The sequence below is a fragment of the Misgurnus anguillicaudatus genome, chromosome 5 (assembly GCF_027580225.2).
Source record: "Misgurnus anguillicaudatus chromosome 5, ASM2758022v2, whole genome shotgun sequence".
Classification (NCBI taxonomy): Eukaryota; Metazoa; Chordata; class Actinopteri; order Cypriniformes; family Cobitidae; genus Misgurnus; species Misgurnus anguillicaudatus.
Window position 1 is genome coordinate 23,590,612 of NC_073341.2, and position 16,771 is coordinate 23,607,382.

General features: G+C 39.4%; 2 protein-coding genes across 7 annotated transcripts in view; both read right to left on the reverse strand.

Moving 5' to 3' along the window:
- Positions 1-16,771, reverse strand: part of grid2 (glutamate receptor, ionotropic, delta 2) — a 485,524-nt gene that overhangs the window by 282,932 nt on the left and 185,821 nt on the right. The gene's annotated exons all lie outside the window — the stretch shown is intronic.
- On the reverse strand, positions 22-5,311 carry LOC141364001 (uncharacterized). The gene is made up of 4 exons (XM_073868201.1): positions 4,912-5,311; positions 1,062-4,646; positions 378-542; positions 22-110 (listed from the first exon to the last, which is right to left on the reverse strand). The coding sequence occupies exons 2-4, from the start codon at positions 3,721-3,723 to the stop codon at positions 22-24; spliced, it is 2,916 nt and encodes a 971-aa protein (XP_073724302.1). The 5' UTR covers positions 3,724-4,646; positions 4,912-5,311.

Consider the following 16,771-nt stretch of genomic DNA (forward strand, 5'->3'; position numbering starts at 1 on the left):
AAAACTCAAAAACAAAATAGGTTAGAAACCTAGGAACTCCTCATCCTCATCAGAGGCGTCTTGAAACAACTGGCAAAGTTTGTCCTTTTCCTGAGACTCCAACTCCTCAGCTGTAGGAAAGCACATTTTTAAGTTACAGACATGCGCTGTACGTACATCCTCTCCGGTGTCTTCCAGGGCTATTCGATAATTCACCGGACCCAGTTGCTGCACAATACGGTAAGGCCCCTTCCATTTTGGTGCTAATTTTGCAGAAAAATTATGTAATGCACTAGACTGAGGGAAGTTACGTAACCATACACGATCTTTGTCTTTGAATGTTAAGTCTCTCCTTTTGTTGTTATAATTTCTCAGTTGTCTCTTCTTGGCTTTCTCACTGTTTTCTTTGGCTTGCTGTTGCAGTTGATGAAGATGATGAACTACATCATAGGAATCAGCATCTGGAGTCAAATTAGTGTTATGCAGGATTTTGTCCATAGGACCTTGGAGTTTTCTGCCAAGTTGGAGTTCTGCTGGCGTTAGTCCAATGCTTTCTTGCACAGCTGAATTTAAAGCAAAACGGAATTCAGGTAAGAACTGGTCCCCTTTTTTTGTGGTTGTCTTCCACATAGGCAGCCATCATGGTCTTGAGGTTGCGATTAAGATTCTCTCTGTAAGATTGGTTTGTGGGTGGTAAGCAGTAGTTAATTTGGGAGTAATGCTCCAATTCTCACACAGCTCTTTGAAAACAGAAGAAACAAATTGGACACCCCTGTCTGAGATGATGAAATCTGGTACACCCCATCGAGTCAGAATTTCTTTTCGGAAGATAGTGGCAATATTCTGGGCAGTAGCACTCCGCATTGGGAACAATTCCACCCAACGAAAGTAGTAATCGACAAAGACAAGTATTTTTTGGCTGGTACTCCGTTGCAAAGGACCCATAATGTCGACTCCCAGCATTTGGTTTGGGCGAGTCGTAGTGATTTGTTGCAGTTTTCCGGCAGGTTTTTGAGTATCACTTTTCAATGTTTGACAGGTTGTGCATGCTCTCACATGACGTTTCACGTCAGACCACATGCCTGGCCAGAAAGCCACATTCTGGAGCCTCTTATAAGTTTTGAAGATCCCTCCATGACCACTTAGAGGGCTGGAATGGTAGTGTTGCAGGAATGAGGATCTGAGACTGCTGGGAAGGTAAACTCTGTAGTGCAGCTGGTTGTTTGACAGGTATGTCTTTTGATACAGTTTTCCCTCTATCACTTCATATTGATCCTTTAGATCTGCACAATTTTCAGATATTGCTTGCATGAGTTTTATAACTTCAAGGTCTTCCTGTTGCTCCTTCCACAAGTCAACATCAGACCACGGCAGTTCTGGATCTTTGTTGCCTGCATACAAGTTACAACTGGAGATTGTAGATGACCTAGATAGAGCATCAGTTGAAATATCAGGTTGTAGAGACAGCAGGCGACCTGATGGAGGAACAGCGGTTAATAGCGAGAGGCTTTGTTTGTTTTCCTTGAGTTGTTGTCTTCCTTTCCAGGATTGTGAATCAACAACTGGTGGAACACTTGCATTTCCTAGTTGAAAAGGATAGTCTTCAGAAGGGGCAATCTTGAAAGAATATTTTTGGTCAATCACATTGATTTGCAGACCACTGAAGAAGATAAAGTCCAAACCCAGGACCACAGCATAAGCTAAGGCGTGGGTTGAAAGAACGGCAGCAGGTATAGTAAAAGACTGATTATGAAGATGTATGGTAGTATTGAACCATCCTAATGGAACCTCTGCTTTCCCATTTGCCAGGTAAAGAGGACCAAGGGACCATGTTTGGAGTTGGTCTAATGAGATAAACTGCCTCATAAGGTTCTCATTAATCAGGGTATAGCTTGCACCAGTATCCACAATAGCCTTACCCGCCCAGGCATCAATACGGATGGGTACAATTAGTTGTTGAGGTTCAATCACTTTTTCGTTAGACGGTATAGAGGAGGGGTTTTTCTTGTTGGCTGATTGGTGATGTGCTTTCGTTGCAGCAACAGAGCTGTTGGAAGGTTGACCACTTGATTTAGAGTGATGATGATGCTTTCCACTGTTGGGGTACTGTGAACCAGACATCTGAGGTGACTGTGGAGAGGTATAGTGGGGACATTTACCTGGTGGATGCTGTCCTCTACATCTCCAACACTGAACTGGCATTTTTTCAGTAGGTCGATTTAAAGGAGGTCTTTGTGAGGGTGAGGACTGTTTAAGGCCCATACGGTCTTCATAGCGAAGCTGTTGCTCAAAATCCTTCTCGAGCTGGTGACCCAGTTTAACCAGTTCTTCCACTGTAGTCACTCGGCTACGTAGTTGGCTGGCGAGGTATGGCTTTATATTCTTCAATATCATTTTAACAATTTCACCTTCAGTTAAGTCTGCCTTCCATCTTTTGCAGAGAGCTCTGTAGGAAAAGGAAAAATCTCTAATTGTTTCTGTGTCTCCTTGAACTCTAGTACGAACACGTTCTGCTAGCTCGTCTTCGTAGTCCTCAGAAAGGAAAGCAGATAAGAATGCAGCCTCAAAACCATTCCATGTAGTTATGTTTGTTCGACTTACTTCCCACCAGTCCCGTGCTGTTCCGTATAAGACAGTACGAAAAGTAGCCAAAATATCTGCATCTGGTAGGGGATGAAGGGCCAAAAAATCTTGACATTTGGTGAGATATAATAGTGGGTCTGCATCATCAGAAGGCCTTCCAAAAGTAGGAAAGGTTAATTTAATGTGGTCACTTTTAACCATAGGTGCTGGTAGAGAGGCTGGAGCAGACACCCCAGTTACAGGAGTAGAATCAGATGGCGGAGATGCTGAAATGGTAGAACTAGGCACTGGTGGTACTGATACACTGGACTTCAGTTGTTCCTCACTTGTCTTCTTGACACTTTGAAAACCTTTTTCAACTTCACCGGTTAGTTCTTTTACATCAATGACCAATTTGTCAGTTTGAGTAACACAATGCTGGAGTTCTGTGGTTAGATGATCTTGACTGGTTTGAAACGCTTGTAGAACAGCTTTAATGTCCTGCTGAACCTCTGACTGTAGCTGATCAATCATGAAGCGTACCTCTGACACTAATGTAGATTCCACCTTCTGGAATTCATCTGTGATCATCTGTTTCATGGCCTTCGTCAGGTTATCTAATTCAGACTCCTCTTGTTGCCTGGCAGTGGAAAACAGAGTGAAGATTTGTCTTCTATTGTCCTCCACTTGTGTAGAAAGATCAACAATCTGGCTTTTGTGGTGAGAAGCAGCAGCCTTCACTTCCCTGGTAAGTTCACTCACTGACTTATGTTGTTCCTTCATACAATCAATTAAGGTATCCCAATTCCCTTGTAAATGAGTTGTGACCTGTTGTATTTCTCTTCCTGGAGTTGGCAGGGTATTTGGCAAAGCATGCTGAGACACTGAAGAAGGGGTTTCAGCTCCTGATGTGCTACATAGTTGCATATCATCCACTTGAGATACCCATGTGTGCGTTTGCACAGAAGCACCGCCAGTTGGAGCAGAAGGAGACAAATGCACATGAGTTCTTGGATAGGCTGAGCCACGTGGTGTTGGAATATTATAAAATGCAGGTGTAAGAGTAGGAGGTCTTGGGGGAGGTAGCAATGGTTGCTGGGCAGGTCTCCATACTGGAGTTGAGATGTCTGGTGGAGACTCCATTTCCACGAAGGTAGATGGGGAAGGAGGAGTTGCAGCCATGTTTGGTGTGTGTGTGTGTGTTAACCAAAATGTTGGGGAGAAAATCAATAAATGTAAATCAGTAAATGTGTGTGTGCCAGTATTTTCTTTACACCACAGTTTCCACAAAACACAAGGTATTTTTTCCAAATGGGCAGACACAGTATTTTACCCCAAAGAAACTATTACTTGATAATTGTCACACACAAAAAATTTACACCCCAATTTTCACAGGCAAAATAAGCATTTGTTTTTTTTTGTCTGTACCACTTAAACACAATTTTCCCTCAAAATAACAAAAATCCACAAAACCACATGTATATTCACAGTTTCATTTCAAACATTGCAAACATTTCCCAATTCACAGTTTCAATGTTTTTTTTCCCTTATATTCAACAAACCACAAGCATTTTCAAAACTTGCTCAAAATCCCACATTCAAGGTTAAATGTTCACATTCATGTGCAAAAGTTTCTCTTTGAAAAGTAATTGTTTTAGTTCAAGTCTTTAAGTTCAAGGTTTTAAGTTCAAGGTCCCTGTTCGTGTGCCACTCTGTAACGGTGGTCGCCCTAACTCAATTTACTTTATAAAAAAAACTTTGGCCTAGGCGGGTTTCGAACCCGGGTCTACCACGCGGCGGCCTAACGCACTACCGCTGCGCCACCGTTTGGTCACGTGATGTGCGTCTTTCACACACCTAGGTAGACTGGCAAAGGTAATTTTATCATAAAAAAAACAAAATGTTCGGGCGCCAGACAGGTTTAACCCTGTCAAAGTGAAAGAGTTAGGTAAATCCCAGATAGCAAAAACCATCCGTTACCACACAAAAAACAAAGTCTCAATAGCAGTCCACATCAATGCAGTTTATTAGTTCATTCATAAAAAAACACAAAAAAACACGTCTTCACAATCCTGTAGTGACCGCGTCTCTGGTTCGTTTCCGAACTGGCAGATTCGTGTCCCACATCATTCATACATTGTACATAAAAAAGAAAAGAAACATTACGTACATATTAAGTGGATTTTATACATATAAACATCTCATTTACTTGCAAATCATGACAATAGAAAACAACGACTAACACAAATAAGAAAAACAAACAAACAAACACGCTTGAATGTGCAGATGTGAATAGTGTGTGCATGTTATGATGTGCGTGTGTAGTGGTGGATGAATGAGCGTGGATAACGATGGAGTACAGACACTAACCCAAGTTTTGCTGTGATGAATCTCACTGAAGTGGAGTGTAAGGAACCCCTGGGACACACAAAGTCGGCGAATCTCATTCGGTCGATAGTTTAGCTCATAAGCTGTCGATCCGGGAATCTGAGAATCTGAGCAAAGCTCCGTGTCGCTCGCTCCGGTATTAACAACAAGCACTTCTTCTGACCAAACGCCGTCCGTCCGTCCTTCCACAGCAGGCCAACACTCACATCAGGTAAACACAAACACTTCTTAGACGCGGTACTTCCGGGCTCGTCACACTCCCTTTTATCTCCTTTCCTTCACCACGTGACTATAGCACGTCATCCATTCCCAAAAAACGGAAGTAAACAAATACTGTGTATCCATTCAAAACATAAGGTGCTATTTTTTCATTCTTTTTTTATTTTTTTTCAAATTGCCACACATTCCTCAAAATATCATGTGTTTATCAGAACAAAGAAATTTATACAGGTTTGCAACAACATGATCACAGAATTTTCCTTTTTGGGTGAACTATTCCTTTAATACTGACAAGAGCACATTCTATTCTGTTTTACTTATCTTTTTACAACGTTTACACCTGTTCCTCCAGCATTTTTGTACATTTTTCATTAGGACTATAAGGTTACATTTGGCTCACTGTCAAGGTCTCACCTTAGGCAAGGCAGAACAAAATCCTTAATATGTTACATGGACAATTTTTTTTATATTAGGGGAAGATACCTGGACATGGAACAAGCCTAGCCTCAGACTAAAATGCATGTTTGACCCGTCGTAAATGAAAACTGCTTGCACGAACATATCTTAAAATATATTAGTGCCACTGCATTGCCTCAAGATGCACACCAGAATACAGTATAAGTGCTTTATTTCCGGGTAATGGTGAACAGGGCTGCGTTCCACTCCAGTTTTAGACACGCACTCGCAAACTTCCCTAAACACTTACCCTCGAGGGAATCCCTGTCGCCATTTTGAAGTGCTTTCCACTTGGTCAAGTGGACGAGGGAAGTTTATATGGACGGACCCTGGTTCCCTTGATTTTGACAGAGTCTACTTCATATGTACACTTCAGGCAGCTCTATATACCACAATGCAACACGATTGTGACGTCACTGCAGCAGATTGCGCTTTTCACAGTTCAAATGATGGAGGGGGCGGTCTCCACTTTTTCATGTGATCAAGGGCTTAGGGCGATCCATTTGAACCTACTTTGGTCCTGTCCCAAATGGCACACTCCGGACTTGTGGTCCTCCTCAGAGTCCACACTTTGATGACATCACGTAGTCCAGACTTTAGGGACCCTTAATGCGAGTCCACTTGGGTGCCATGGAGTCGTATTTTGGGACAAACTCGAGCGTCACACCGGAAATAGCTAGAGAAGTTGCCCGTCAGTGTGAGCTCCTCCCTTCCGTCGTCTGATTAGTGTGATTGCTCTTTCGCAAGGACTTCTGGGTTGGTAAAGTGCGCAAAGCCTGCTGCAGTGCGGGCTTCGCTAAAGACCGCATCAAGGGGGCAAAGGAGGCGCTGATGAGCACACTTCAAAGCGTAAAAATGACAGATGGGACACCCTACGGACTCGTGGACTAAGCGAGCAAGCGCAATTTAAGGCCACGAGACCGGAAGTCCACATGAAGTGCGCCATTTGGGACAGGGCCTTTATGTGTTCCGCCAGTAGTGGGCACTCGTACAACGTAAGCAATGACATACATCCGAGTGAACGAGACTGAGGGAAGTTAGCAAGGGAACTGACGCAGAGCAGGTAAAGATGGCAATCAAAGATGGTGGATGATGTGGTGCAAAGGATTATGGGTAATGAAGTCCAGTGAGTGAGGATAGATGACATTGGATGTGTTACAGCAGTGGTTTTCAACATGGTGCCAGGTTGCCCAAACAGAGGGTGTGAGTTGCTCGCTAAAGCACATTGTATTGATAGCCTCAATTTTAATATTTATTTATTGCATATTTTTATATTACCTTAGCTTCTTTATGTATGTAAAAAAACATCAATTAAATAAGATTTGAGTAGACTATAACAAAAAAGTAGCCCTCTGGATTGTTTCATCCATTCTGCCTGCCAAAGCGCAATAACTACGCATTTGGTCAAAATTGAGTTAATGGTTGAAATTGGCTTTGTGAGATCTGTTGTGTGTTGTGGCAAAGTCTCCTGGTTCAATTTTGTCCCATTTCAGAGAAACGTGTGTGCCAAAATTGTAGTAACATGTTTGACTGGCTGGTGTATAAAACGTTAAATGCATTTTTCTCGGTTTCAGTGTTTGCGTAGTTACTGCACTTAGCCTTTGTAGGGCAGCACTGTGGTACCCCTTACTCACAAAAAGGTTGGAGATCCATGTGCTACAGTATACACACAACTTACAAATGTCTTGGTTTTGCAGAATACTAAACTGTCATGAAGACTTACAGTAAGAAACAACCTACATTTACGCCTACCTGCAAATCAAAAATGAACATCTTTCTGCTGACGATCAGATATGGGAAATTTTCACACGAGAAACTCTACCTGCTGTCAATACTGCCACTGTGAATCGACAGCCACGTTTTTGCATCTAAATCATTATAACTGGAGGTAAATGAAAATCGAAGCGAAGCTCGATACCACAGACAATTTTGCATGCATAAGCAACCCAAATTGTATCTAAAGGCATTCCTCAATCAAAATTACATCTCTCCATGGCTTTGCAGCTTTAAGTGAGATGCAGACTACAACATGAGGTGCATGAGGGTGGGATGCCATTGGTTATATTCAAGTCAGTGTTTCTTTATGCTGTTGTTGTTTCATTTATCCATTTAATTAAGTAATTAACGCTTTCTGTATTGCAAAGAAAGATAATTAGTTTGAAAGAGAAGGGCTGCATTAGCAAAACCCACCATCTCCCCCAGAGTATGTTGTCTGTTATAAGGGCTTACTCACCTTTAGACCCCACAGCTTTCCCATACACTGAGTAGAGTATAAGTATTGAATACTATGCATACCTCCCTACTTGTAAGGCTTGTTATTGCCCTTCCAAGTGAGCCTTTTTGCTAACAAGGACAACACTGCCTAAAATGAAGCAAAGATATGCTTGCTATGGCCATTACTCTGTGCACTGTCAAGTCATTCTTAGAGGTTCATTACGGGAAGGTCAATGTGTTTAAGCAAAAGCGCCTTTTGTGGCATTTTTGCAAGTTAATAAACACCACCAATGTTTTCGCACAAGCCGCTGACATACAAAAATTCCAGTTAATAGGACTGCTGAGAAAACGTCTGTTTGCGTGCAGAATCAAAATGGAGCTTGCTGTATAATTTGTTCCCCTTTAAATTGAAAACTATTTTTATTCAAATGGACGGAATAGCTCATTATTTACATACGTTATGCATTTGTTAAAAAAAATTAATGGCTATGTGCTGCTTTTGCTCTCATTTCTCACAGCGACTCGAGTTGGCGTGTTTACGACTGCATTAATACCGCGGGACCAGCACCACGCTAAGGCTTTTACAGCCTTCAGGCCTATTATGCACGCTGCACGTTTACAAAGAAAATTAGCCATCCACTTTCTCACTTTCTCTTTGTACGTTTAGCAGCTGGTACACTTTGATGAAGCCATTTTGAGTCGACGTTCATAACCTGTCTCCGCATAACGTTTCATCTCGCGAGGGGCTGCCGTAAAGTCATCAGCAGGCTATAAAGTACAGACGCTGTGTAAATAGGAGATTTATGGACGGCGGTGAAGCAGAGAAATCCTGGCCTGGGAATAATGAATTAAAATTGGAATGGTGGAATACATTTTAATGATATTGACAGAGGCATTAAATTCAGAAGTGGGCTTTTATATCAAGGCCTTAATGCACTGAGTAATGACATAACTGCAACTAATCATAAACGCAATGCTGGAAATTGGCGCGTACTGTAGGATCGCACTTACAGTATATTGTATCTGCATCACAAGATGCATCGTGTGAGCAACATATAATATTGGTGTCATGATGAAAAAGCATAAAAATATGGCTGGAGTCATGATAAACAGCAACATTATTGTTAAGCACATTCAAATTGATTTATTAGCTGTTAATTGGTTGTTCAAAAAAAACATGCACACTTTAAGCTCATTCAAATTGCATTTAAAATACAGTACAATTAAATCATGCCATGACTGAAAAGTAAAACCTGAACCTATTCCTTTAGCTGGATTAAGACATTGCCACGCCAGCTCCATATGGTAGGGGTTGTGACTGACACTAAGGGAAACATGAACAAAATGTGTTACCTTGGTCAATTTACCACACATGCCCAAAAGGAAGCCAGTCAATAAAACTAATAGAAGGCAAGTCACATTAGAGAATATGAATGCAGACAGACCTTGCATGGTTCAGCGGGTCAAAACCAAAGCATTTACCCTGCAGTTTCCTCCTTACTGTTCATGCGGTCCTTATAATAACATATATATATATATATATATATACCGCAAATACTGGCTCTGCTATTGTACCGTGTTCCCAGAGGGACCCTTGCGCATTTTCAATAGCCAGAAAACTATTGTTTTCGTCCACAATTATGTTACGGCACATAAAACAATTTTCAAGGCTGGATGCGTTTGTCATTTTCAAAACAACATTATCTGATCAAAAATATGTCGTCTTGCTCTGATAAAAACGGAAAGGGAAGAAACCCAGACGCAGATAAAGAAAATTGTTTGGGGCTTTGCTCTGGGCTTTCAGCTAACTGATTTGGTCTGGTGAAGAACCATGGCTGTGCCAAGTCTTTATGAAATGCCCATGACCTCAGCTAAATGCACGCTTAATGTGGAGGTGGATGCTTACATTTCGTCTGGCAATGCATCAGAAAGAAAACGCCAAAACAGGCAGATACGGAGGGGGCAAAGACTCGCATTTGGTTCTATTTCAGTGGTGATATTATCCATGTGTCAAAGCAGATCTGTGGGTATTAGTGGAGCCGAGATGTGATGAGGGATAGATAATCCTTTCAATGGTAAGTGAGAACTTTGGCCTAGATTTCACACAATAGCTTCCCCCACAGAAATTATCTTGGGCAGGGAACAAATTCCATCAGACTGAGTAGAAACTATGATAGTGAAGTGTCACGTCAACTTATTCCCAATATGAAACACCCATTAAACACGTATCATGTTTTAAGACTCCATAATGCACTATTAAATTCACTTGAGACTGGTGTGAGCCAGTGAGGGTGTATGATTTTGAAAGAAAATGATATACAATTCCCTGCTACAGTACAATTCTGTTGTCGGGGCAAAAGTTACATCATTAGGTTAACTGTGCTTGTGATACCTTGAAGGGAAAAATACAACTTTATACACCACACACATATTTCTGTGGTCAGCACTGGATATTAAATCTTTGGCTGAAGTTATTATCAAAAAGAAAATATATGACCAGGGGCAAAAAAACAGCGAAAGGAGTCATGTGATGTCTTAGATTTCTTTCCAGACCAAAAAACAGTTCACAAATAATTTCACAACATTCCTGTAATATTTCTTGTCTACTGTACAGATACAGTACATGATGCTGCAAAACCACATCTGACACTCAGATGCACAGTCAATAGCCTCTTTCACACAATAATTCTGGTAAATTACCATGAATTTACCAGAATGAATTTACCAGTAAATACAAAAATGTGCTGTTCACACACGCAGTGGCGTTCCGTTATTTTACCAGTAAGACATCATTCACACATCAGTATCAAAATACCGGTAAATTCGTTGAGAAAGCGGAAGTACCTGTAGCACGCGGCGACCTCAGTGTTGTATTTGTAAACAATCCACGTCGTTCATAACCACGGTCCGTATTTTGTTGTTTTCACGTCTGTGGTAAACAGTCGCGAAGTTGCTCATGACCAAACAACATTGAATGAGACGACGTCAAACCGAAAATGCGTTTTTAACAACAGTTTGCACTTTAGGCTTCACAGAGGGCGTTCTAAGGACGTCGGCAATTCGGCGGTAAGCTGTTTTAAACAACTTTGGTGAAGAAATGTGGACGTAAACTTCAGGTGTGCTCAACTTTCAAGCAGCATGTGTGTGGAAACCTCAGTAAACACTGCGGGGGTAAACGCGTCATCTGTATTAAAACGCTATGATTGGCCCGAAGCTGTCAGCACGGTCTGACGTTGTCCGTTCTAAATGCCGGTAATCCTATAATTTTCGTTCACACACAGCGCTTACCGGTAAATTACTGGTAATCTTACAACCTGTCTTACTGGTAAATTGGGAGCACTGATTTACCGGAAAGGTTCTGTTCACACATGACATGTTAACGGCAATTTACCAGTAAATTTCCAGTAAAGACTGTATGTGTGAAAGGGACTAATACCAGTTTACAGTGTTTCCAGTATATGGGAACATTTCCATTGCACAATTGGAAATCTGTCACAACTGGTAAACACACAATCATGCCATGATTCAATTTACAAAAAAACTATTTATAAGATATGACCAGGTCGAAGTAACCGAACATCTATATTCTATCCATAGAAAGTTGGATTTCACTTGTTTGGCATAAACATACTCAGATTGTTCCTTACGGATACATTACAAGAGAAAGGAATCACACCTTTAAAACAAAGTACCTTAAGTTGCCGAGAGCAGAAGGGCAGCCTATTTTGGGAAACATAAAAAAACTATTCTAAGGGTTATTATTACTGCTTGGTAGCTTAACAATATTTACAGAAAAGCTATGAGGAGAGAATATCAGTTTTTCTTTGAGGTACACATTGCACACCAAGAGTTTTCCAGAAACAGCAAGCTTCCGAGTAAACAATAATAGTATATTTATTAATTTACACAAGCTCCACCAAGCCTACTTCACAAATATTGTTTCATGCATGGCTGTAGCCAGGGTTTGAAAATTACTGAGGTCCAGGGTGGGGTGTTAAAGGGTGTTTTCAGCAATATTAAAATAGTCTCTGATATCCCGAGAATGTGTCTGTAGTATCAGCTCAAAATACACCACATATCTTTCATTATATGATGTTGAACATGGCCATTTGTGGCTACAATGAAAAACACGCTGTTTTTGTGTGTGTCACTTTAAATGCAAGAAAGCTTCTGTTCCCCTCCCCGTATGCAAAGTAGGTGGGAGAGCGCTTACACACGTGCTTTGGCCTACATCACAACATGTGTCTCTGTCAGAAGGTTGAACTACGGGCTCATAAGGTGGAGTTTGTGAGCGATTATGGTTGGGGCGTAATCAATGTGACATGACATTGATAAGGGATCCCCAACAGCCTGTTTTGTGTGATTGTTGTGGTTTAAAGGAGAATACACAAAGAAGCGATGGATTAAAACAGGATGTTTTTGCAAACACACTGGCGACTCATTTTCTGATGAAAAACACATTTAAAAGTGCATTTTTTAGGTTGAGAGGGGCTTTCAGAGTTAACAAATGGTAAGTGAAAAAAGTGCACTAAAATTCACGTTTTTACTTGGACTGCTGGAACTGTTGACTAGGTGGATTTTTTTTTCATGCAACAATGCTTCTTTTTGTAATCATTTTAATAAGCAATATTATGTACTTTACAACAGTGGTTCTTAAACTGGGGGCCACGAGATGGTGCCAGGGGGGCCCCAGCTTTATGGCATTTTATAAGATAAATTAATTTATCATGAATTCGGTGAAATTAAACCTAAAAAAAAAAAATAAGGCTACTAACCAACAGTACTACTTTGTATCATTCAATATGTTTTGTTTCATTAAAAGTTGAGTTTTAGAACAGTTTTTTTTCATAAATTTTCTTTGGGGGGGGCGCGAAGGAATGTGCCGTACACAAAGGGGGTCGCACGCTAAAAAAGTTTGAGAACCACTGCTTTACAAGATACTAAACAAGTTAAGTGCTCTTATGAATGTTTTTAGGATGCTTGTTATTATGTTCTGTTGAGATATGTATAAAACATTTGGCATATTTCATTTAAAGCAACACTATGTAGTTTCCATGTGAAAATGACTTACAGCTTCCCCATGTGGTTGAAAAGTGCAACAGTGCCTGGTATCAGACACTCTTCTGCAGGCAGGGGGAGAGGTGGAGCTGTGTTTCCTACCCTCCACCGCCACTTTCAGAGTGTGCTTGTAGCAGCTAGGAGGCTGCTCAGGTTGCAGCAACAGTACAATTTGTCCAGTTAAAAGTTGTTCTATCACTGAAATAATTTTAGAGAAATTATTTAAAGGTAAAAAAAACTACATAGTGCTGCTTTAAACCGAATTGTTCAATATTTTTGTACCAGAGTTATTTTCTGTTTGTTTTTCAATCATGTTGATACTCTCACAGACACAATTATGATAATTACTGCTTTTGTCTTACCGAATGTCAGCAATAACCTGCCAGCGCTGAAGGATGCACTTTATTTGATAACTGTCAGTTTAGGCGTTGGTCACCCGGTGTTGCCAGATATGAGTGGGAAAAAACAAAAAGTAATAGGCCATAAAGAACAAAGTAAGTTTGAACCTTTTTTTTTCAGAAATAAATCAGAGAAATCGCTAACACTAACCTACAACTAATCATCAAATGTCACATTTAATTGCTAAAACCCTACGTTTAAAAAAGATTTTCAAAAATGGGATCTGGCAACACTGCAAATTCATCACCCGCGCCCTCCTGGCTTGAGTCAATCACCGTCATAGCTGGCTACGGCTATGATTTCATGTAAACATACAGGAAAATGTCACACCCAACTATTTCCTGAATAGATGAGCAATTGGTAATTTTCTAGTCTCTTAACCTATGCAGTCCAAATAAAAAATTTTATCTCAGTAGAACGGCAGTTTTAGTCTGGAAAATCTCATAAAGAATAAAGTTGAACAATCATTATAGACAAACAAATAATCTGAATGTAAATGAATCAGTGAGCAAAATATGACAAAGAAAAAACTAGAGTTGTCTATTGATGGATAAACACCAAATCAAGATCCATCACCTCTTGGAGGCCACTGGTTATAATTAAGTCACAAAAATGAAGTCTTGTCACTAAAGATGAGATATGACAAAACAGCAGGCCTCTCCTCAGGCTGGCTTTATGGGATGTTATATTCTGATTATATTCTATATTCTCATTTCTGATCATAATCTTACTTTACAAATCTTACATTCATAATACAACAAGCAACATAATTTGAAATCATAACAAATTAATGCTGATATTTGATGCAGAAGCAGATACGCTATATGGATTTCATTCGTTCCTGAATATGAGCATTATATGAAATGTACTTTTTTTATAACCAAGAGGTTTGAATCTTGCTCAACTGGCACCTTTTTCAATAAGCCAATTAAAAGCACATATGTTCCTATGCAGCAATAATGTTGACATATTTGGTTGCACATTGTTTTGAGAATTCAAAGTGTTGTCAGGGAGAAAGAAAAATCAGAGAGGCATCAGATGAATGTGTGTACAGCAGCACGCTTTGTGCCAAATATTGGTCCCTGTGTTGCCTATTACTGGAGCCACCACTGACTAGAGATAAGAATAATACTCGATGTATGAGATTTAATAATGTTTTTATAGTGACTGGTAAAGGGACACTTGGAGAGAAATAAGTAAGGAATAATGTACAGTCAGTTGGTTGTTTTGTTGTAAAATAAACCCAACTGGGTGATCAGGACTCCAACGCAGAACGGCTTGTCACTATACATTATCTCACTTAATACATATGGAGTATGGAGGACTTAATGGGCGGGTGTACTTTTTTCTGCAGACGCAAGCGTGTGCGAGCGGGAGCAGCTTTCACAGTATACTGAACAGCGGATGAACGTGTTCGACACGTACGCAATACAAATGATGTGTGTGCAAACGCTGTCTACTGCCTTTGTGTAATTGTTTGTAGTGGAGTGTCCTGTCTCAATATTTTCTTGCGCATGCGCAGATGTACACAGATGACCGTGGATCATCCTGATGATGAAAATTATATTATTGCGGACGGCGCGTGTACTTCTTTTTTCGAGGGCGCTCGATGCGAAGTTCGTCGCAACATTTATGTAGCCCATCATGTGTGTGGTTCCATTTTTCAAAATATGTGTTCTGCGCGTCGAGAGATCCTGTGTGCATCACGTGTCTTGTCAAAATAAGTTCCTGCTGCAGTTTTGACGTGTATGCAGCAGGCACTTATTTTGACAAAACACGTGATGCACATGGTTCACATGATGCAACAGACACATATTTTGAAAACACGAGTAACACACATGACACTCCGAACACTTATTTTGAATTAGCTCCCCTCGGATAAGCAGTCAAGGGCCGCCACTGGTACGCGGATGGCCCTAGTATACCTTCGGCTTTAGAGTGCATTTTGCAAAATGAAGCATTTGGCAAAACAAAAAAAGAAAAGAAAAGCAATTGGTAAATTAATTTTAAAAATGCAATTTAAAGGGATAGTTCACCCAAAAATGAAATTCTCATCTTCATGTTGTTCTAAACCTGTATGAGTTTTGTTATTTTGACAAAAAAAGGATATTTTGAGAAATGATGGTAAGTACACAGCCGATTGTAACCATTGACTTCCATAGTAGGAAAAACAAATACAATGGAATTCAATGGGTATTGTCAAATGTGTGCATATATTTATCAAAATATCTTCTTTATCATTTATCACAATTCTTCTATAATATTTGTTTTCCTACTATGGAAGTCAATGGTTACAATTAGCTGTTTACCATCATTTATAAAAATATCATCTTTTGTGTCAAAATAAAAAAACAGAACAACATAAGAGTTAATGATGACTCATTTTGGGTAACCTATTCTTTTAAAATGGAATTTTAAATGATTTATTATGTACTATTTTATTGTTTTATTTACTTATGTTTTAATCATAATTTAAATAAAGAGTTTTGTCTATTAAGTAAACAACTGGGAACAAAATAATGATTTATAATTTTTAAATATTATGTGAAACATTTTAGTAGCAAAGTAGCCAGAATGAGTCTATTTTGCATTTTGCAAAATGAAGCATTTGGCAAAACAACAAAGAAAGAAAAGCAATTGGTAAATAGATAATAAAGCAATTGGCAAATTAATTTTAAAAATGCATTTTAAAGGGATAGTTCACCCCAAAATGAAAATGTTTTCATAATTTTCTTATCCTCATGTTGTTCTAAACCTGTATGAGTTTTTTTTTTATTTTGACACATAAGAAGATATTTTGATAAATGATGGTAAGCACACAGCTGATTGTAACCATAGACTTCCATAGTAGGAAAAACAAATACAATGGAATTCAATGGGTATAGTCAAATGTGTGCATACATCATTTATCAAAATATCTTCTTTATCATTTATCACAATTCTTCAAAAATATTTGTTTTCCTACTATGGAAGTCAATGGTTACATCATGCGTTATCAGATGTGTGCTTACCATCATTTATCAAAATATCATATTTTGTCAAAATTAAAAAAAAAAAACTCACACAGCTTTACACAAGGGTGAGTTAAGGGTGAGTTCCTTTTAAATGACATTTTAAATTGGCATTTTAAATAATTTATTATGTACTATTTTATTGTTATATTTACTTATGTTTTAATAATTTTGTCTATTAAGTAAACAACTGGCAACAAAATATTGATTTGGGATTATATTTCTTTTTAAATATTATTTTAGTAGCAAAGTAGCCAGAATAAGTCTGAAATCACTATTAGCCAAGGATGATTCAAGAATATCAAACTGCTGGTTTGTGTGACAGACAGACCAATCAGAATCAAGTATTCCAGAGAGCCATATTACAACTTCAGACAGCATACTACTAAAGCTGTTTTCAGCGACTATAAAGGGAATCAGAAAATCACAGATTCGTAGGGGGGTGACAGCTGAGTTAATCACAAATTTAGGTGGGCTGAAATAAA